Source organism: Lepisma saccharinum, chromosome 3 (genome assembly GCF_977018435.1).
Source record: "Lepisma saccharinum chromosome 3, izLepSacc3.1, whole genome shotgun sequence".
NCBI lineage: Eukaryota > Metazoa > Arthropoda > Insecta > Zygentoma > Lepismatidae > Lepisma > Lepisma saccharinum.
The window spans coordinates 115,059,892-115,084,006 of record NC_139231.1 but is presented as its reverse complement, the minus strand read 5'-3'; the positions used below and the strand labels follow the sequence as shown (position 1 = coordinate 115,084,006).

The following is a 24,115-nucleotide window of genomic DNA, read 5'->3' as shown; positions in this document are numbered from 1 at the left end:
CAGGATATACAACAGTAGCCAAATGGGTGAGGCGTTTCAAGACTGGATATGGTGAGACTGAAGATGAACCCCGCTCTGGCAGGCCTGCAAGTGCAGTGACCAGGGAAAACATTGACAAAGTGCACGACATGATCATGGAGGATAGGCGCATATCCACCAAAACCATTGCTGCATATGTGGGTGTCAAAATATCAGAGTATCCGGACATGCGGAAGCTCAGTGCGAAATGGATCCCAAAACGTCTGAATGCTGACCAGAAGAGAACACTGGTGCAGATGTTACGGGAGATCGTGCGCAAGTTTCAACACCCTGATGATTTTCTGCGATGTCTGGTGACTGAAGATGAAACAAGCATTCACCATTATAACCCACAGACTAAACAGCAATCCTTGGAGTGGCACCACAGTGGGTCTCCTCGACCGAAAAAAGTTCCGAAGTCAATGGTCAGCGGGGAAGGTTCTGGCATCGGTCTTTTGGGATAAGGACGGTGTCATCCCCATAAAATATCTTAAACAGGGTGAAAGCATCAATGCTGCTGTTTATTCCCAATATTTGATTGAATTGAAGGCGGATCTGAAGGAAAAACGTCGGGGAAAAGTGAGCCGTGGTGTGCAATTTCTCCAGGACAATGCACCCTCGCACAAGGCTCATCAAACCATGCAATTGCTGGCGGATCTGGGCTTTACCTGTGTACCCCACCCACCCTATTCCCCTGATCTGGCTCCGTCCGACTATCGCCCCTTTCCAAACCTCAAAAAACATCTCAAGGGCACACATTTTCAGTCCAAAGAGGCACTGGTTGAGGAGGGCTGGTTTGCACAGCAGGACATAACCTTCTATTTGAAAGGGTTACAAATTTTGAAACATCGTTGTGAAACGTGTATTGACCTTCGGGGGGAATACGTTGAATAATGTATTAAAATGGTTGTTCCAGCTGAATGTCTTCAGGGTGATTTCATGAACTTTCCAAACCCCCCTCGTATATGCCTATCTGACAATTAGTTTTGGTTTGTGTCTGCATGCATCTATGTACAGTCACCAGCAATACAAATGGGCATCTAGATCCTGAAATACTAGCTTCCCCGCAAGGCGTTGTGTGTGTTGCCTAACTATACGGCGATGGTAGAAGTTGCCATTGAAAATTTGCTATTTACTCATCGCCTACTCATAGGCAACACACATAACGCCTTGCGGGGAAGCCAGTATTTCAGGATCTAGGTGTACTAGGTGCTGATGACTGTACTTGTTATTTCTATCCTTGCGGAGAAAAGGATGTTCCAAATGTACTGATCATCAAAATTTTACCAAGAAATCCAACTTTTTCATGTGCTTATGTAAGAAATATAGAAACATGAGAAGTGGCCTGTCTTTTGTTGCTCAAAATATTGGATCTGAACGGTCTCGCTGTGACATGTCTGGGTTTACGTGATTTATTTTCTGTTCCCTCCGATCCAGGATCAAAACTGTCGCTGGTTTTAATACGCTACCAGAAATACAAAGTGACGCATAAGTCATCACGTGATTTTCTTAGCCTATATCTTGGGTTTTAAATTAACAAAGTAGGTTTTTTTGTGTTAAACGTTTATTGATACTTGTCAGTTTTATGCCCTCAATTTTTAAAGATAACATCGAATAAATGACCACCATCCAAATTGATGCAAATTTGGGCTCTTTTTATTGCGTTGGTGGTGTTGGAAAGAATCTGTGGGGAAATGTTTTCAATTTCATGCTGAATATTGTCCTTCAGTTGCTGTAACGTCTCTGGCTTATTCACATAAACCAATAACTTCAAATATCAAAAAAGGGAAAAATCTTTAGCGGTGAAATCGGGGGACCTGGCCGGCCATGGAAAATCACCAAAACTGGATATTACTCTGCCCGGAAATGTGTCACGCAAAAGAGCTAATGTTTCGCGGGCTGTATATGTGGTATACTTACTCGTTTTCGCACACAATAAATTTCGTGAGTATCTTCTATTTAACTGACAAAACACTACTGATATAAACAACATGATGTCAAAATAAAGGTCAGTTCAAATAGGATGATGACTTTTGCGCCAACTGTTACTAAATAAGCCATTTGTTTAGGAGAGAGATGGCCCATTTTACATATTTCGAATTACATAACGCAGGATTGCTTGTATGAGTTTTATTTATTCAGCTACACAAAGTTCAGTACATTTACATACTACGCCAGATCTTCGTTAGCCTGCAACTATGAAACTGACATATAAGTTCCTTCTGAAAGGGCCACTTCTTACACCCTCTGGTCTTCAATGGAGCCTTATTTTCGTGTTTTCTTGCATTTTTGTTAATAAATAAATAAATAAATAAATATAAATATAAACTGGCAAGGAGTACAGGTGATGTGATAGTGACGACGTAATATAGATGTGTAAAAAGAGAACAAACATTACATAACATGGCTGATTGCGTGAGCCACACATCCTTGACTCGCTTTGAAAATTCGACGATAGCGCCAGAGGGTTTTTCAGCTGTGGGTACTTGGATTCGGAAAGTAATTAAAATTAGTTATTTTATCATTCGTAGCACTTGATGTCGTCATTTCAGTACATATTTAGTATTTAGCAAGAAGAAAGTAGAATGTAAAAATCAGAAAGAAGGAAAGATACAGAGAAAGAGAGACACCGAGAGTTGGAGAGGAGAAAAATAGTGAGAGGGAGAGAAGAATGGTAGATAAAGAGACAAGAAGGAAGTGATGTCCATTGGCGGATTTAGCGGGACGTCCAAAAGAACGACTAAGCAATATAAAAACTAAAGATGATACAACGAACAAAAAAAATGTTCGAGTAATACTTTTGCAGATAGTAAAATGACAAAACAAAGTTTAGCACAAATATACGAGTCAGAACTAGATTTACTAGACAAGTAAATAAGTCTACACTGGAAATCAAATCGGGGCTTGTTGGTTACAAGGCAATTACATTAACTCATGGGCACAAAGCAATGGCATTTTAGGTTTTATTCCCCATATCTGTAACAGTTTCGCCTAAGGAAAGCTTATATATTTCTGTCTGTAATCACTGTTCCATAACGTAGTGACTTTTCACGAAATGTACTAGTGGTATTATCTTCGGATCAAAGGGCTCTGGGTTCGTTTCCAAGTGCAGGTAGATTGAACAGAAGTTCAGAATTCACCTTGCAGATCCAGTATCGATTAGTTTATCTTACATTAAATCGAACCTAAAATGCACCTTCGTAATTGTCTTGGTGTGAATGTGATGCATATGTTTGAGACAGAGAGAGAGATAGGTACAGACACGGAGGGAGGTAGAGAGGGGAAAGGGGTAAAAGAAGAGATAGAAGAGAGAAGGAGGGAAGGAAAGATAAGAATAGAGGTAAAGGAAAGGCAGAGAGAGAGAGAGAGAGAGAGGGGTACAGACACGGAGGGAAGTCGAGAGAAAAAATTAGAGTCAGAGGGAGAGAGAGAGAGAGAGATGGAGAGAATCAAAAAGAAAAAGATGGGTTAAATGAGAGAGGGAGAGAGAGAGATAACTGGAAAGAGAGACACACAGAGAGAGGGGGAGACGGAGGCAAGGAGACAGGAGTAAAAGAAGAGTCAGAGAGACTGAGACAAGGAGACAGGAGTAAAAGGAGAGTCAAAGACAAGGAGACAGGAGTAAAAGGAGAGTCAAAGACAAGGAGACAGGAGTAAAAGATGAGACTGAGACAATTAGACAGGAGTAAAAGTAGAGTGAGAGACAAGGAGACAGGAGTAAAAGTAGAGTGAGAGACAAGGAGACAGGAGTAAAAGGAGAGTCAGAGACAATGAGACAGGAGTAAAAGGAGAGTCAGAGACAAGGAGACAGGAGTAAAAGGAGAGTCAGAGACAAGGAAACAGGAGTAAAATGAGAGTCAGAGACAACGAGACAGGAGTAAAAGGAGAGTCAGAGACAAGGAGACAGGGGTAAAGGGACAGTCAGAGAGAGAGACGGAGACAAGGAGAGAGAAAATGAGAAGTAAAACGAGAGAGATAGATAAAAGGTGAGGCACATAAGAGACGAAGGGTCTGAAAGAGTTAAAGGTGAAAAAATGTTACTTCGTATGTGCTTATAGCATATTCTGCCCCTCCCAGAAAACAATTCTAGATCCGCCTAAGGTGCTAACAGAGTGGCAAATATACCGGAAGAAGAAGAGAAAAAGAGAACAGAAGAAGATTAAATGAAAAAAGAAGAGAATAGAAATATGAAGACAGAGACCGAAAAGTTTAAACTGAGTACAGAGAAACCTAAGAAGGAGGAAAAAGATAGAGAGAGAGAGACAGCTTGTGCGAGAAGGTGGTGTCTTCAGTCGATCCTCCTAGATTCGTCGTCAATCGTGAAGAACCCTGGAAGACGAAGAAGGCTCCTCCATTCGGGTAATTAGTCAATTTGTCTACATTGTAACCGCGTTAAGGCAGACGCAAATTTAGTTAGGAATTACTCCGAGAGCGGGAATTGACAGGCAAGACTTTCGCGACTTGTCCGAAAAGTTAAGCTTGACGTTGATTGTCATGTCACCCCTCTTCCTCCACCGGGAAAGGGGACGAATTCTATTCTCTCAGAGGCGGTCGGGAACTTTCTAAGAAAATGTTTAGTTTTGAGAGGCGAAATTTTCGTGCAAGATTTAATGTTCTGGAAGCACCGAGAGCAATATTTGCCTTGTTTATGGCCAAAAGTAAATTTTCTCACGATAATGCAGCATCAACCAGTGGCGTATTACAGAAAGAGCTGTTGGGCTTGAATCCTCCACCTTAAATGTTAAACGTTTCATAAATCAACTGACAGATCGGTTCCTGGGTATAATTATTTCGCTACTTGTGTCATCTTTCATTTGTCTTTGTATTACACACGTATTTTTTATAATTTCAAATCGTAGATAAAACAATATAAAATTTGAAATCATGGCCGATTCAGGCCATGTCTCTGTACTTAAAGTTTCTAATATAATAACGCAGGCGGAGTGGTTAGTACATCGCGCTACGGTTCCAGGAATCCCGTATTAAAATTCCGGCCTGGGCGTGGATGTTTGTGACTGTCCATTCATCCATTTCATTTCTTCCCCATCTTCGCAAATTAGCCAAAAGTGGCGCATCGATTTCCTTACCTCTCTCAGAGAAATGAAATTACCATTGCCTATATGTGCGGAAAGTGAGAAAAGGGTGCGAAGGGATTATATTACAAACATTTCACTCATTTGTAAATGCATAGACAGGAAAACGTTGTGACGAGAACATAGAAAAGAGATGGTATTTTATGAATTCATTTCTTTCGAACCTAGAATAATAGTTAAGAATTTGCGTATGTAAGAAATCTGAAATAATGATTTGAGCTCCGATTTGAAACAGCAGAAAAAAAATCAAAAAATTCGTTTAAGATTAGGAGACCTGTCAAACATGGTGTCCCTTGAGCACTTTTACCATTTAAAATTTTCCGTTTACTTCCTAGGTCTCCCTCTAATTGGACACCACACACGTTCAATAGAGCAACTCTTGATTCGTATCGTATGTTTCAGTAAAGTGACAATGATAGTTCGTGTCATTTAGTTTCGAAACTATTATCTTTTCTAACGTTAGAAGCGGCCCCGGCGCCTACCCAGCGTCGAATAGCATGGGTACCTGGGGGAAACCCTGGGGGGTAAAGGCGGTGAGGGAGTGATGCTGATCACATCACCCCCACTCAAGACCGGATCAAGAAAGTGTGGGGCGTTATCCCCACACCCCCTATATGCCTTCTTGGCGTGGTGCTATGCACAGGGGAGCACTTTACTTTTTTTATCTTGTTTCGTAGTTCCAGACTGCCCTTGTGCGCAGGGTCTTCTAGGTGTCGCAGTGGTAACTCTGTCGTCGTTTAATCAAGGAGTCACGGGTTCGATACCCGGTGGAGGCACATAGTGGTTCGAATCTCAATTTAAACGGTTAGCCCAGGCCCGTTTAGCTTATCTGTGTATAAAGTGAACTTAAAACTGTAACAAAAACTCAAGAGGTCTCTGGTTCGATCTTCGCTGGAGCCACATTGCACTATGTTTCGGATCCCATTTTAAACCGTAGTCTCAGCCCCGATTAACCGTTGTGAGGTTTAAAGTTATAAAAAAGACAAGCTTTTTTATACAATCATCAATAGAAGATTTGGAAAGTAAAGTTTCCGGAAAGTCGAGCTGTGTATGGTGCTACGAAGTCAGAATTTCGAACCCTATTTCAACAGTTCTTCATTCATCCTCATCGTCGCGTAATCGCACCAGACAAGTAGAAACCGACCTAATATAACCGAGATATAAACAAAGAACGTTTCCAAATGTACTAATCGTTCTGCATAGCGAGCAATCCCGTGAAGTATGTACTTCCTGTATGGCACTTGTTTTCACCACAAGTGCACGTAGCGTTTAGAAACATTTGCAAATTTCGAGAATACTACACAACAACGTCTACTCCAAGCATTTGACACGATTTTGAATGACACAGTACCATTGTTTGTATTTCCTCTTTTGTGGTCAACTCTACACGTGCGCTAAATGCTGCCTTGCTGTACCATTTCAACTTGACTGGAATTCCGTGAAATTTCGAGGGTTACAAATAACGCTGTATTCTCTGTCATGACTACGAAGTTTATGGAATTATATTATTTTTCCTTTGAATGCAGCCAAGTAAAAATGAAAATATGACCGAATACATCAGTGCAATGCTACATATTTTGGAGTATATTACATATTTTGTTTTTACGTATTATTTACGTAAAATATGGCGTTTTTGTGTACGCTCTACTTGTGGTACAAATATTCAAATTACGATTTCTCTAAAAAATCGGTAATTTTTGTCTTCTTGTGACAAACCCATCGCTTTACTTTAAGGGCATGCGAGACAGTCTCCACCTGGCTTTTCCCTCCGAGTCAGTGTTGCCAACTTAGCTCTCTTGGAGCCAGATCTGGCTCTTTCGTGCACTCGTTTGCGTGTGAACTGGGGCGCCCGCCCCGTGCCTCACTATGATACCATCACTGGTTCCGGCTCACATAGATCAACTTTTGCCATGATTATACATTTTGCACGTGACGTGATATTGTTATAGCCTACTGGCTGCGTCGCCCCATCCCCTCTTATATCCCCAGCTACTTTTTTTATATAGCGCCGTGTTGACGTGAAATTGGCATAATATTGTTATCAGGGAATCCTTTATTTTCGATTTCGTACGACCATGAGATGGGTGATACCGCCGGATCTAGATGGCGAAAACTAAGAATAAATTGTCCTCAATTTAGAGTTAACGGTAATAGCAGCGCCCCACCCCTTTGACAACTAACATTACTCTAGGAAGCACTTCGTAAATCTAGCTCCTTAAAAGTCGGTTTTAACTCCATTTAAGGTGAAATCTAGCTCTTTTATGTGCACCAGGTTTGGCAACACTGCCAGGAGGCAAGGAGAAATGCATTGGGCATATGGGAGTATTTTTTGATTCGTTATCTTGGGAATATCAAACTTCCGATGGAATAGAAAATGATATCAACGGGAAGAGGGCAGTTTGAAGAAGTGATTGCCCAGCAGAAAAGTCGAAACTCCCATTTGATTAGCCGTAACTTGATGTTGAAGTTGATTATACATCATAAACCGAATTAATAGCTCATTGGTTGACACGTTACTATGGTATTCATTGGTAGCTGAAACCAATAACGTTTCCAAAGATAAAACAGGCATTTCTGCCAACCTGGATGCACCCCAGCTTTTGCTCCAATTACACTACAGGGTGATCAGTCAGTCTGGAACATTTTTTCTTGAATTCACTTTAAAAGGTGAAGATCCATAGGAGCAGTTGCAGTGGTTATACTTTCCCTGAGATGGTTTTGATCCGTATTTTCACAGTATACGCCCCCAGATTTCAAAGTTTTCCGCATGGTAAAGTTCAAGGGATTGAGGTCAGGTAACCGTGCTGCCCATTACACAAAGACGTCTTCCCCAAAATCTACTTGAGAAAACCAGTCACTTACTGAACTAATATCTGAAATTAGAAACCAAAATCTTTCTTGCTCCAGATATTATGATCACCCTGTATATTATTGGATCATGTTGAACAGATGATTATAATTATTAAGAAATAGTGAAGAAAAAGAGAACAGATTCGCCCCCCACCCCTTTCCAGAATAGTCTGTTTTCCTCTTCCTGAAGCTTGTGTCAGGTTTCTTGTAATGTGTGTTCTTGGTATTGCCTTTGTCGATGAGAGCCAGGGGAAAAAATACTGTTTGTTTACTTTCTTCTCTTGCAGGAGCTTCGTAAACAGTGCCAGGATTTTGCCACCGCCCTGCTGGACCACACTAGAAGCTCCTACGAGCTGGAGGTGCTTCTGAATCATGATCCTACGGGACCGGCCTTTGAACATGGAGAGAGAATGCATCTTAATAGACTGAAACTTGCCATCAAACTCAGACAGAAAAAGGTGAGTAGGTTCATAATTTGACTCGAGTTCCTTGTGTAAAATCATGCTGTTCTTGAAATTTATGAGAGTAACCATTATTTTTCATAAGGGAACCAAACCATGACATAAATTTGAATACTGGTAATCAAAGAATAATAATGATTATTATTATTATTAACCAATAATGGTAATAAGCTGTTTTTGTTAATTTTATTATTACTATTTATATTTCTTTGGAGATAGAGTTCTTGTCAATCCACCAGATGATTGGTTGGTTGGTTGATTTGGTGTTTTAAGTCTACTTTATGCACAGTAAGGCTAATCGGGACTGGACCTTCAGTTTAAAGTGGGATCCGAAAATCCACCGGGTATCGTACCCGGGACCCCTTGATTACAAGGCGACGACGCTACCACTGCACTAGCGGCAGGCCCAATCCACCAGATGAAGCTAAGGATTTGACCTGATATGTCTTTTTTGTTCTTTGGCCAAAACATGTAGGCTGCTAAGTTTCAGTGTATTTACGAGTTTTAGAATGACAGTTTTTGTCTGTTTTAATCATAAGTATCTGTTTCAAAAATAACTGTCTCTAGTATTGTCTCAAGTAAGAAGATAATGAAAAATCAGTTGAATATCTATATATTTAGGTTGGATTTCGAGTTTCGTTTCTTCATTTCGACCATATTCATAAATTTTATCAATTTATGCTGTCAATTTGTGCATAAATTTTGTATCTCAGGTAATAGGCAATCAGAATGCACTGTAGTTGAGGAAAAATGCTTCTTCAGCAACTAAGATCGTCAACCTACTTGGCGGAGTGGTTAGCACAACGCGCTTCGACACCAAGGATCCCGGGTCGAATCCCGGTTTGGGAATGGGTGTTCTGTCAGTGTCCCCTTATCAATTTCATCGTATCATCACTCATTCTCATCTTCGCGATTAGCCAAAAGTGGCAGAAAAGCGACGTAGATAAACAAAATCAATCAGCAACTAACATCGGTCTATGTATTCATTGAAGGAGAGGGCATTGGATATGTTTGTGCGAGTTTCTGAAGGAACTACACGAGTTTTATACTGGTCGTTTTTGCCTATTTCGATGATGACTGCGTAATAAAGGAAAATGATTTAAAATATTTTATGTCCATCAATTTTAGTGTCTATTTTGTATCCGTACAATTTTGCTTGATTATTTTGAGAGTTGTTAGTACAGTAAAACCTCGTTAATCCGGACTAATTTGGAGATAAGTTGACCGGTTTAACGAAAGTCCGGATTAACTTAAATAACCTAAAATAACAGTAGAACAGTTTATAGCAACAAAACACGTTTATTATGGTGTAGTTAAAGGGCATAGGCGTAAGTACACTAGGCTATACAGTACAGTAAAATATAAAGCAATACAATGCAGTACGTACATACGCGACATTTAAAACCTTGCATTCTGCTTTTTTTTTTAATTTTGCCTATCCGGATTAAGCTAAGTCCGGCTTTTCGGGGTCCGGATTAACGATGTTTTACTGTAGTTAGTGATTATACAGCTGTTTTTTCTTTGTTTTACATTTCGTACAGTTTATGTACTGAAATGCATTGTTATTCTTAATCTACTTTGTTCTTTACTTTCACACACTTCAAGAAAAATAATGAAATGTTAGTCACCTCTCACATAAAAATCTTATTTTTGGAATTTAGAAAACTTCTGGACCCACTAATTCTTTGGATTTAGCGATGTAATAGCGTGTTTAGATCTGGACCCTCCATTTTACAGAAAAAGTATCCAATCGTTACATTTGAGCCGACGCTCAAATTAGTAATTGTCGAAAACAAACGCAGACGGTTAAACGTTTGAATGGTAGCTACGACAACAATGCCTCAGCAGTTTTTCTTTCTCATTGTGTGTGTGGTGCATAAAATCTCCATGCATTTTACAGCCGCGAGTTGGTTCGCGTCACTTAATTAACATACATAAGGGATTAGAACAATATGTTTCCTGCGTGAACTGTTGCCAATGGAGTCGAAATATGCAGAGAACAGTGTGGCAGGCGCTACGATAATTTATCACTTCTGGCAGTGTTTTGAAGTTGAATTTTTCACAACTTCCCCTTCAGTGTCACCGAGAATTATGACAGCACATGTAACTTTCGCTCCAATGTTAAAATAATAGCAGAGAAACATAAATCCCCAGGGGCTGTATTGAGGCTATGTACAGTCACCTAGATCCTGCAATGCTAGTTTTTTTTTACATGACGTAATGTGTGTTGCATAACTCCATGGCGATAACCGAAGTTTCTGTTGAAGACTTGTTGCCGACGTTCGCTCATCGCCTTAGAGTTAGGCAACACACATAACGCCATACAAGAAGCGACCATTTCAGGATCCAAGTTTTCAATTACACTAAGTAATTAAATCTCTAGCCTTGCTAAACCCGAAGGTTTATGGCTGAAGCAACACAAGCCTTCCATCTGTCCCTATCCTAGCAAAATCAATCCAATCTTTTCCATCCTGACTGATTTCCTTTAGGCCCATCTTAAAGTTACCCCTCCATATTTGTCCTGGCCTTCCTACAGGTCTCTTACCGTCAGGTTTCCCAACAAGAATCCTATAATCACTTCTTTTTTCTCCCATTCGTGCCACATAGCCTGCTCATCTAAGTCTTCTTGATTTAATTATTCTAATAATAGCTGGACAGTCAATGAATTTAGTGGTACTGTGTAATTTATACAGTGCAATTTTCATACATTCATTTTAAAGTTTTGTAAATTTATTTAGAAAAAAATTCACTATCACTAAGAAGAATTAAAGACTAATTACTTGAGGTAATGGAAAATTCTTCTTTGAAGCAATCGAATAATATCGGTTGAACTACCTCTTGGACAAAAATAATATATGAAGAAATGAACTGCACCTTTCTACATAGAGTTTAAATTAGGATCTGCTACTCTACTGAGAATCAAACCCTGGACCCCTTGATTACACCACGCTATCAGAGAGGCTGTATACTAACCTCGCTTTGCAGATTTCACCAGCGTGCGTCAGAGTGGTGCACCAAAAATGACGTCAATTTCGGTGAAATACGAAAAGCTTCTTGCTGCTGCAAGTGAAAGCTAGATTCAGAATGCGCGCGCATATTCATGTTTATTAGGGAAAATATCACTGATTGTGACTAAATCACAGAAGATATTTCATAAATATTATATATTTTCACTTAACAACATCTTATTTTGCATGTGCAGTACGAATTTAAGTGGTATTCTTTTGTAATGATATAGAATTTTGCAACTGGATGCTTTCCTGCATGTTGCAGCAGAAGAGGATGCATGTTTTGATGCATTGGCATACTTTATATCACTTTGCGTGGAAGTGAAGGAGTAGTAGTATTTAAAATGTCGACAGTTTATGTCTGTATCCAGTATATTCGCCCTCCGTACAACAAAATCGTTGTGACATTCCGTACTATTGCCTACAGAACGCATATCACGAATCGGAAGAAGCTTCAGTGCAGACGACGCCATTTTGATTCACCAGCCGCACCACCTCTTGAGGCTGGTATAAATTGATGACGTCATGGTTTAACCTGGTGAAAGCTTTGGTGCGCCCCGGTGAAATACGGAAAGCCAAAGCGTGCATCAGCGGTGCACCAGCGCGTCCACCGGTGGATTCTGGAAAGCGCGGAAGATGTGAGTAGCCATCAGGCTAGTGCACCGTTAAGGCTCAGCAGTGTTGCTATCATTTCGATGACGACGCATGTCTGCTGGACCGTGAAAGAGATGAACCCCTCGATTAGCACATCTTTGTGGCCCCCGGACCAACACGCTCAGAAATCCGCCCCCTATTTAGAGTACAATTGCACTTATCCGCATGAACGGGCCCCACTCTGCAACGTTGAAGATGGCATCTGATGCCCTCGATCTCTTTGATGACGAGGGGTAAGCGGGGGAGAGATGCTCTCTCCCGGTCGATCCGAGCGATGGGGCGGGGGCGGAAGACAATGAATCACGAGGTTGTCATGTGCAGCGCGACAGCGACAACAGGTTCATTCTAGGATCCCTGTTCGCCGTGTACAATTCAAATTCTACGGGCCAACGCGTCAAATGCAACCAGCCATTGGCTGACAGGTTTCAAGGGGTTATACCCCACCTCTGCCTGCTACAAAAACTTGTTCTATAAAACCCATTTTTCTTGTCACTAACGTCCTTAAAGAATACGTTAAAGACAACGAGGAAAGTGACTTAATTTAATCCAAACAATTCGTGTCTGGAAAATGTTCTTTTTTGTTTTATTTGTTTGATTGATTTGTTGTTCTAAGTCCACTTTGTGCACAGAAAAACTAATCGGGACTGAACCTACAGTTTAAAGTGGGATCCGAACCACTATGCCATGTGCCACTATTGGGTATTGAACCCGTGAACCCTTGATTACAAGGCGACTGGAAAATGTTGAAGCTATTGATGCACGTTTGGTACGGTAAAGTTCAATGGTCTATTTGCTCAATTTGTCCGTTATTATGCTTTCTAACACCACCAGCACGCTCAAATATTCATTCCTTACCCAGGATTCGAACTTACGACCCTATGTTCCGTAGCGGGGCAACTCTACCATAGACACGTTCGCCATTTTTGAACTTATAGAAGGGTCCAAATATGAATGTCTGCCATTTGCAACACAGTCGTATACAGCTTTAATAGATTGGAATAAGAAGACAGGCTTGGGAAACTCGCTTGCACCTGTGAAGCACGGTGAGAGCTTCCCGCCTGCACATTGAACCCCAAGGTCAGTTAGCAGCACAGGATCGGGGGAGCCACTTGCCTTGAGAGGTCAAAAATATTGCGAGGGAAGGCGTCTTCCCTTTCACGGAACAACCACCTGATTCTTCTTCTGCTTTGATTAAAATGCCACCCTGCACGGTTTCTCACGAATCAGATGGCGAGAGGTTTCTCACTGGACGAACGCGACCGATGAAGCCTCTTGCATCGTTTACTCCCTTCTCTCCTTCCTTCTTACAACGCTACAGTATCGCTGCTCGCTCTGCAGTCGACATGTGCATACAAGAGCACTCTTTTACAAATAGAGCGGGTTTGGCCATATCTGTGGTACGACGTTGAAATAATACTTCGTTAGTAAGTGTTTGAAACCGCAGCTCTTGATATTTAGAGAAGGAGCCAAATTTGAGAAACTAAGTTCGACGAAAAATGCATACATAGGTTTCCTTTGTTCGCGATGCGTTTCAGTGAGATATTAAGGCGACAGATGCAGTTGCCGTTTTAAATATTGCATCCTACCATCCTGGTTGGTGCATTTCTGCACTTTTCCTCAGGCAAAAAGTGTTACCATCTCACCTCCTCCTTGTCCACGGTTACCTGATTGTACAAAGAAATACTTTTCGTTACGAGGTGCTATCAAAAAGTTCCGAAATGGCACTTGTGTGCTCCTAGAAGTTATCAACGGATAGCAAACGAGTTGACTTTGGCGTGTCTCAGTTGTAAGAGAGGGGCTTTCTAGTTAAGTCATGTCGCGCGTGTGGTAGAATTCGATCAAAATCAAGTTTCTAGCGAATAAACACGTACCACAGCTGATGCAACCACCTTGCTCGCCTGATCAGGCACTTGAAGACCTTGGCTGTTCCGTACTCTCAAGATGGATCCCTGCCGTGGACGTTTTCCAACAATTTAAGACACCAGACATATTCGACGCCTACTTTGTCACCTATACTACTAGAAGTATTTCGGAAGCAATCGTAGGACTGTTGGTGCAAGCGTCTCTATGCACAGCGTGTATAATATTTCCAGGGTGATTAGACTTCTAAGGGAAGCACTTCATCTGGATGCATTTCGCGAGTGAATTCCGAGAACTTTTTGATAATACCTCGTGAATCAATCCTATAGCATGACTATTATTTATCTTGTTTATGTTTACGCGTTCACAGCAATGGGGTTCTTACGTCTTTTGTGAATGGCCGAAATAAACAGGAAACAGGAAATAAGAGAGAATGTGTCGATACCTCTCTCGTTGCTAAGGCAACGTCCTTCCTCCCCACCGCAGAGGAAACCATCGTCCTCGTCACTCAGGAGACCTAACTTCTGCTCTTCCTGCCTTCAGGGAGGTCAACCCTTATTACGTAGCGAACCCTGCTTCGGGAGATTCAACTAATTGGGAGCGACTTCGCCGGTAAGAAGTTGTACACGGAAAAATCTGTGCTTCGAAACTCCATCTTCGGAACAAGTTTCATTACCCACGCCTTCGCCTTTGGTAATCCTCAATTTCTGGGACCTTTGTGGGAAACAAAAGGGTATTTAGCCCCCATTTGTAATAGTTCGGGCGTTAAAATATCTGTGGATCGTGTTGACACCAATTTCTCGATGTATGCCCGTTTACGCGGCTTAGAAAGTGACCCGCTTTATACTAAAGGAGTGTTGTTCTGACGATAACTCAGCACTCAACCACTATCTGCTTTCTCAGCTCCTAAAGCATGGAATTCGTAATCTACAAACATTACGTGGATAAACACCAGGGTTGTTAAAGGTTGGGTTTCGCTGCAGGACCGAAACCTTTTTCCTCGCACAATTTAAATTCGGTCCAAGTTGCGTATTACATTGAAAAAGGTTCCTGGACCGAATTTCAATTCATTCAGAAAACTTTTCCTGGACCGTATTTAAATTGTTCTGGAAAAAAGGTTCCTGGACCGAATTGAAACACCTTACAGATAAAAAGATTCTTTACGGTCTAGAATCCATTTACGCTTGCTGATTTTCTCTCCTGGACCGGAATCGAATTGAATTTAAATTCCTGGAACTTTAACAACCCTGGTAAACCCACACTATCACGAGACTCTGTAGAGCAAGGCAAACATAACGGCAGACTGATTGATTTGGTTTAGTTGACTTCGCTTTTCTGACATTGTTGGCTAATCGTGAAGCTGCCATGCCGGGATTTGAACCCAGGACCCTTGGCGTCGCGCATAACGGTAGAGAAGGGGAGAAAGCGAGTGGACGGAGCAAAGTAGTGCGCGCTGCTGCTGCAATCGGCTGGTATCTGTTGCCGCTTTTTCCCCTCAACGAACCCACGCCCCCTCTCACGCGTTCATCGGTCGAGCAGTCTTGAGTCACTACTTGCGCAGTGACCTATTTTCGTTCGCTTGCTCCAGAGAATCCAATGACAGAGTGTAGCTGTTAACGTTTCACTTTCTACTTTTCTAGTGATAAACATTTTCTGTTTGTAATTGCAGTGGTATAAAAATATATGTTTGGTTGGAAATATATTTTAACGCCGAGAAAATAACTTTTTGTGAACTACCAGTCCTTCTTAATTTATCATTTTTACTGCACCAATAAAGCTCGTGTCCCCCCCTGCACCACAGGAGTTTTATTTCCGCCCCTGCCGTTGAACTTTGTGTTTATTTATTTATTTATACATACTCCCCATAACAGAACTATTGCTCCACTTACAATGGGGGTTTATAAGTAAATAAGTTAACATAGTACATAATATTCATATACATAAACATAAATATGAACATATACAAACACACAAACCAATTACATATACACAAATAATTAAATGATATCAATGCCTATTTTCAGTTGTATGATACATACAAAAATTATATTTAGCATTAATAAAATAACTTAATATATAAAAGTACCAATTTTCAGACAAAAAACTAATTAAAAATAAATTGTTTAATAACAAATACATAGCAAATTTTTATAAGACATAACAAAATTGATGTTAACATTATTTTGTATTAGTACATTATGAGCTTTACATATTTTAACCATTACTGAATTTTGTTGTACAATATTTTTAGAATTAACCAAAGAATATGGGAAATAAGAGCGAAGCGTTCTAGGTTTAATTGTGAATCTTATCAACTGAAGACAATCTTGAGTATCAATTGAGTAATTTATAAATTTGTAAAGTAAAATATGTTTGGCTAGTTCTCTTCTTGATTTTAATGAAGAGAACCCAAATTCAGATAAAATAGTGTCATATGAAGACCTTTTAAATTTTTTATAATATAGATATCTTATGAACTTATTCTGAAGTATAATGCCAAGTTTCTGGAGGTTTCTGAAATTCTGGATATGCAGCGTAAAGATTTGCGATCTGGCCAACTCCGCCTCAAGATAGAGAACGAATTCCTTGCCAAAGCCCCAGATTATGTTCCCCGTTTGCTCAACAACATGTGTTTCCGCCTACTGAGCTCAATGGACGACATATTGAACAAATGCTATGAATTGGCTTGTGGTGCAGGACTTATCGAACACCCTGTATATTTAATGTAATATTGATAATGGCAGAGCAGCTTCAGGCTGAAACTTGCCTACCTAATAATGAAACTATTCCTATCATTATTATAGATCAGTTGTTAATTTATATTTGTTCCGGGCTCCCACGATAGCATAGTGGCTAACGCTGTCGTCTTGTAATCAAGGACATCCTGATCGATCCGCGACGGTGACACGTTACACGGTGATTCAGTTTGCAGAATAACCTGTAGGTCCCATCCCAGCTTATCTGAGCAAAAAAGTGAGCATAGAGTAATCGTCGTAATGGGCTAGGAATCTAGAATTCCCATGCTCGTCGCTTGAAGTCTTGTCTTACTTTTGCTGTAGGTTATTTTTAAAGCCTTTCGTTCGATGGTACGTATAAAGTAGAAAAAAATGATGTTGAATGTAATCCAATGTTTTTCACTGGAGTGGCTTGGCCATTAACCCTGCAATGAGGAGGTAAAGCAGGTTTAATGAAATTTAATTATGAACGTTCATTAAAGAGCCAATAGTTTGTGCAATCTGTCAGTGAGTTCAAAGGGGAAATATGAATTGAAAACCGTTATTACGTTGTTGTTTGTTTTTTTTAATTTGGGGGAGATATCATCGGAAAATAGGAAAAATAGCACCGAAATATTCGAATCCTTAAATATACGCAACGTGCATAATTTTTTCCGTTTAGTGTACTTTAATCAAAAACGGTACCCCAAGGCAGGTTGGACTTTAAATCAATTACACATGTCACCCTGCTCGCAGCGACTTATTTCTTCTGTAAATTTCATCATTCAACGTTACACTTGCACTCCAGTGAATGCCAGTCCAGAGTCGGTGAACAAAAGTGGGAGCAAAGGGGATTTTGAGCCTTGACAGACTGAATTTTACGAACAAAAGGCTTCGCAAAGTTCCTCATTTGCTTCCGGAAGCAGGGGACGGGAGGATAGCCAGGGTGCGCGGGAGGAGGATGGACGGTGGATTTGGCAGCAGTGGTCGTCCTGGCGGAAGCATTTTTTTTACGACAGAGGTAGCTACTTGGCTACTAATATCAAAAAGAATCCCAGAAATAGCTTAATTTGGGTGTGAAGCTGCCTACCTTTCTTTGGGTATAGCGCGGGCGATTCAACAATGGCCATGTTGCGCATGCGCGTCGTTACCTATTGAATTATTGACATGGGCATATTGCATCCTATGTATTTTTAAAGGATATGTTGATTGACTTGGTTCATTTTACTTTGCTCTTCTGCCACTTTTGGCTAATCATTGAAGATGAGGATGAGTGATGAAAATGAGAAGGGACACTCACAAAGAATACTCATACCCGGTCTATAATTCGAACCTGGGACCCCTGGCGTCGTATCGCATTGTGTTACCACTCTACCGGAGGTTTAGGAATAGATGTTGACTTATTATGGTGTAGCGTTTGTTTGGTTTTTGTTTCAATTCCTGAAGATGCAATTGCGTGAAACAAAGAAAATTAACATGGTGACGGACAATTTGCTGGCTAATACTTATGCATCTCGCTCTACGCGCTAGTAAAGTTATTTTAGACACAGTGTTGAAATTTATACTGTATTATCAGCATTTGTGTTGCCTCCTGTATCCGTATATTATTATTCTTTACATTAGGTTCCACGATATGTTGTAAAAAATATTTCCGATTGGCAGTGTTTCTTGCATTCTTCGTGATAAGAGTGATGAGTGTTCAACTCACGAAACTTCTGGATTCAATTCCATAGCAGGGCAATGATGGTGTCCCCTTATATCTCCCTACGTCATCATTCGCGTCGTCGCAACATAAGGTAAAATGCGAAAGTACAATATTTCTCGCAAAAAAGGAATCTTTAAATCTTTCCTCGTTGGTTGAAGAAATCGTACTGATTGACATCCACAAATATGCACTCGAATATAAAAATGCCCTGTATAAGGTAGGAAATCTGATGCTTAACGTAGACTCGCTATTATATTGCAATTTGACAGGTGGTGTCTGCCCATTGCTGTCCATAGCGCATTCGTGATTGAACACCAAACAAGAACGGTGCACGCATCGTTCGTAATTGTGACAGACAATGCGAAATTACGCACCGCTGTTCTTCCGTTTCATTTGCGGCGACAGTCACGCACATCAATTTCGCTTGCGATTCGATATATCGTGATTTCTTTTTTAGTTCTCTCGCGTTAACGAATCGCCTGTCGGTATTGGAAAACACGATTGATCGATGCTTTCTGCTCGGATGAAGTTCCATTTGTATCAATTTACGTGTAGTTTTGCTACACTGGTGCCGAATTCAGATTGAAAACCCGAATCTGTTTGCTGTGTTCCTACACAGGGATCTGTCAAACCGTCCACTACCGTGGAGATAATCCGAACGCAAATTGGAAAACATAAAGTTAGGTCCATTACATTGTTAGTGGACGGACATTGGTTGATGATAGGTGACGTCACAAGGAATTTTAAGAACAATGAGTAAAAGTTCTTATGAAATGCAAAAATTACCTAGAATTGCTGTCTTGTCTTGAATTAAATTCTGTTGATGCAAGGTAAATGTTGTATTGATGTCTTAATTCAATGAATGATCGTCACGATGTAGAAAAAAGACAAAATGAAAATGCTGGTGAACAATTCGCCTACTTTTTTCTTTTGCCGTTGTCTGTACAGTGGGATCCATGAGTATTACCGTGCAAATTGTCCATCACCATGTTCGTGCACTTTATTTGACCCAATAAGAGCTTCAAGAATTAAAAGAAAACTCAAAACAAGCTGTTTACAACTTCTGCACCAGCATACATAAAAATTCATCGCTTAAAAACACTTAGGATGTAAGAAAAAAATTAATAAAAATAGTCATGGACAATTTGCAGGGTAATACTCATGGATCCCACTGTACAAGTAATTACATTTTCATTTTCACTTCTTCGTTCTTGGTCAGGAAGTATTGTGTGCGTTTGAGTGTGTATGAGAGAAAGAGATTTGATTGATCGAGTGAATTAGGTTATTTTACGTCGCTTCTCTTCCATTTTTGGGTGGGTAATCGCGACAATAGAGGTGAATGGAGATGAGATGAATGAAGGGACGAACACAAACATGTAGGAGGACAAAACATGTATCCTACAGAGGATTATACTGCCTGTAAGTCCAGACCTCAGAGCCTTGCTAATCTGCAAAATGTTGTTCAGGGTGTACTACGTGCAAGGGAGGTTGACAATTGGGTATGAGAGAGAATCATACGTAGTACAAAATATAGCGTAATCACATGACCAACAGTGTTGCCTCCTCAGAACGTTGATCTGCATGTTTTTATTACATATTTCAACTGTGTGTTCGAAAATTGAAAATTTTAATTCCAGAAACTTGCAGCAGAGTTATAGAATTTAAAAATTACGAGGGTCTAAATGCCAAATATAGCCCAACAGAGAAAGATGGAAATTGTAGGTTCGTGTAGAATCATATTTTGACTTATCAGAGAAGGGATCACCTGCTATTACACAATGTAGATATAGTATTGCCACATATAGTACTGTTGACAGTTTTGACACATTATTTTTCCTTTTATTTATTGTTTACAAGTACAAAAGTGATGCAAGTTGTGACTCTATTGAATCTTCTTAGTTACCTAGGTATACACGCCGATTCATACAGTGCTAATGGGAGAAGGGGAACGCTTTCGCTACATCTGTCAATAGCAATATTAATATTTAATAATTCTGTTAATCATATCCGTCACGCAAGACCTCTGAGACCGAAGACGTACCACGACAAGTAGTTTTTGTAGGAAGACACGTGCTTAGCGCATCGAGTCCCATCACCGCTATTAACTGGCTTTCTGGACCGGAGACCACTACTTCCTTTCGCAAATTACTTGCCTTTTATTCATAACTTAGATTTAGCTTTATTTCAACCGTGAATCACATTTGTGATATTGGACATGTCAGTCAACATTACAATATACTAATACAATGAAATATAATAATGTAATATATAATGAAATGATACCTTAGCCTATTACAGTTTTATGCTTGGAAGTGTGTACTCGTATTAGTAATATTGTCTATACATAAAAGTAACACCAGTAAGACATGTTAAAGTTACAATATAAAAATACTATTCTGTAATGGATTAAAACATTAAATATTGAGAGATAATATGAAGGTAAGACTAATAACATTATAAAATGATACTAAAATTGCACTCATGTAATATAACAGGTACAAGATGTGAGATTGGATCCAGCACTCTTGTGGATGAATCTGCTACTTCCTTTTTCCACAAAGAATATTTCTGTTAAATTTCATAAACATCGACTGCGTGATCATGCTTCTAATAAAACTACATATTTCAACGTACGTACATTATTTTTAATTAAAACAAAGCTGAATCTCATCGAGCAATAGTCTGTTGAATTGAATTAGCAAGAGTCCTTTCTACTATGAGTGAATGGTAGAAATACATCCAAGCGATTCATCTGTTATTCAATCACCTTCATGTTTTTTTCCCTACTTATCTCTGAAATATACTTTAACTTCTTAATTTATATTTTGTATATTATTTATTAGGAGGGATATGATTTTTACCTTACCTATCTTCGGGGGGGTTAATTGGTAGTTCATTTACTACCGGAGGTTTATATATTAAGGCTATTGATTATGGGTGAAGTGAACTTATATGTGGACAGGGAGTGTATAAATATATAAGGAGTGGTTCTTTAAATATTCAACTAATACATTCTAACTATTTTAATATTTATTTTATATTTTCATTTTAATAGTAATTTTATTAATAATTTATGTGTGTTTACATAGCTTATAATAAAGCATAATATTGAAGTTATTAGGAGGAATATAATAATTCTGTAAACACTTCTTGAACTTATTTAGAGTTCAGCTTTATCATGAAAAGATAATGCAATTTTATACTAAAGAAATAATATGAAGAGTATTAATGGAATTTCACCACTAAAGATGGAAGTTAGCAGCCCCCACTTAATAATATACCCCTTAACTGAGGAAATAATCCTAATTTTATTATTAACATTAATATGCCGCCTTCCTTTGGCTTCAGTTAAGTAAGCAAGGGTAATATGTAACAATTTATTCAGGTCGAAGCTGATTGCTTTTGCTTCTTGCTCAGTAAAGTAAATTGAATTATTCAATACCTTTTGAATGCAACTCAAATGTTATCATTAACTATTACTCCAGCATGCTCATTCTAGTGATCCTTGGGTTCATTCGTGATATAAGCCTAAAAGTAAAATTAATAGAAATAAGAATCTAACACATAATCAATATATTAATTTTGAATTAGTAATAATAACTGTTATTGGTAGTAGTAATACAATTTCTACATCAAAAATGAGAAAAATTTCTGCAATTAAGAAGAATTTTATAGAGAATGGGATTCGTGCTGAGGATTTTGGGTCAAATCCACACTCAAATGGTGATCTTTTTTCTCGGTCTGTAATTATTTTTTTTGATAGTAGTGTGGATAATATTATTACAATTGAGGTGATCATTATAATTAGTAATGAGATACTTATGATTATATTAATTATTTACTTTATTTTTATTATAATCTCTTTAATTGGAAGTTAAGCGTACTTTAAATATACTAAGTAAATATTATCTACCTCATCAATAAATTGAAATATAAAGGAATAATCATACTACGTCTACGAAGTGTCAATATCATGCTGCTGCTTCAAATCCAAAGTGATGTGTTGGTGAAAAATGGCATAAGATGTGTCGAGCTAAACATACTCCTAGGAATGTTGATCCAATAATGACATGTAGTCCATGAAATCCTGTTGCTATAAAGAATGTGGATCCATATACTGCATCAGCAATAGTAAATGGGGATTCATAATATTCATATGCTTGAAGGATAGTAAAATATACTCCTAATATTAATGTTAATATAAGTGCTTGCGTTGTGTGTGAGTGATTTTTTTCTAATAATCCGTGATGGGCTCATGTTACTGTTACTCCTGAGGCTAGCAGAATTGCTGTATTTAATAAAGGTACTTGTATTGGATTAAATGGAGTAATTCCCCTTGGTGGTCATAATATCCCTAGTTCAATTGTTGGGGATAAACTTCTATGGAAAAATGCTCAAAAGAATGATACAAAAAATAGTACTTCTGAAATAATAAATAGAATTATACCCCATCGTAGCCCTATTATAACTTTATTTGTATGTAATCCTTGATATGTCCCCTCTCGTGAAATGTCTCGTCATCATTGAATTATTGTAAGGAGTATAGTTGTTATTCCTATTATTAATAGTATTATATTTTGTTGGTGAAATCATCTAATTATACCTGTTGTTAATATTATTGCTCTAATGGCCCCTGTTGCTGGTCACGGGCTTTGATCTACTAGGTGATATGGGTGGTTTTGGTTTGTTGACATTAGTTACTTTGATTCTCTGGAATAAATAGCAATTAATAAGGCAAACACATAAGATTGGATAAATGCTACGGCTATTTCTATAATAATTAATATAATTTGTGCTAAAATTAATATTGAAAGTCCAATAATTTCTAATATTGTTCCTGTATTTCCAATTATTGATATTATTAGGTGGCCAACTATTATATTTGCTGCTAATCGTACTGATAAGGTTATTGGACGAATTAAATTTCTAATTATTTCAATACCTACTATGATTGGTATTAATAGTGCTGGTACACCTTCCGGCACTAGGTGTGCTAATATATGTTTTGTATTGTTAATTCATCCAAATAGTATAAATGATAATCATATTGGTAGGGCTAGGGTTAAGGTAAAAACTAAATGGCTTGATCTAGTAAATACATAGGGGAGTAGTCCTATTGAATTATTAAATAAAATTATTGAAAATATACTAATAAATATTAGAGTTCTTCCTTGGTGGTTAATTATTCCTAGAAATGTTTTAAATTCTTCGTGTAATTTTATCATTATTATGTTATATAATATAGAGGTCCGTGATTGTATTAATCAAAATGGGGCTGGAATTATTAATAATCCCAAAAATGTTCTTATTCAATTTAGTGATATATTTATAATTGATGATGTTGGGTCGAATGATGAGAATAATCTTGTTATCATTTTCAATATTTAATTTTTGGTTTATTTTCTATTTTAAAATTGTTATTATTTAATAATTTATTATGATTATAGTAGTTAACAATTATGAATAAAAAATAAATTAATATAAATGTTGTAAATAGAATAATTCAGTTTAATGGATATATTTGTGGGATAAAAAAGTATCTATATAGATAATTTAGGTTTGACACTCCTATGTTATGGTATTAACTAACTTTTTTCATTAGAAGTAGTTGTTATATTACTATTTTGTGGTTTAAGAGACCATTACTTACTTTTCAGTCATCTAATGATTCTTGTATAATTTTTATTAATCAATTAATAAAAGATTTGTGAGTTGTAGTTTCAATAATAATTGGTATAAATCTATGATTAGA

The 24,115-nt window shown here is 38.5% G+C and overlaps 1 protein-coding gene across 1 annotated transcript in view; it reads left to right on the top strand.

Annotated features, from left to right (window-relative positions):
• Window positions 1-24,115, top strand: part of Trpgamma (Transient receptor potential cation channel gamma) — a 449,908-nt gene that overhangs the window by 336,039 nt on the left and 89,754 nt on the right. The window contains exon 6 of the mRNA XM_083119232.1: window positions 8,249-8,419. Within this exon, the coding sequence (XP_082975358.1) occupies window positions 8,249-8,419 (171 nt within the window). The remainder of the gene's footprint in view (window positions 1-8,248; window positions 8,420-24,115) is intronic.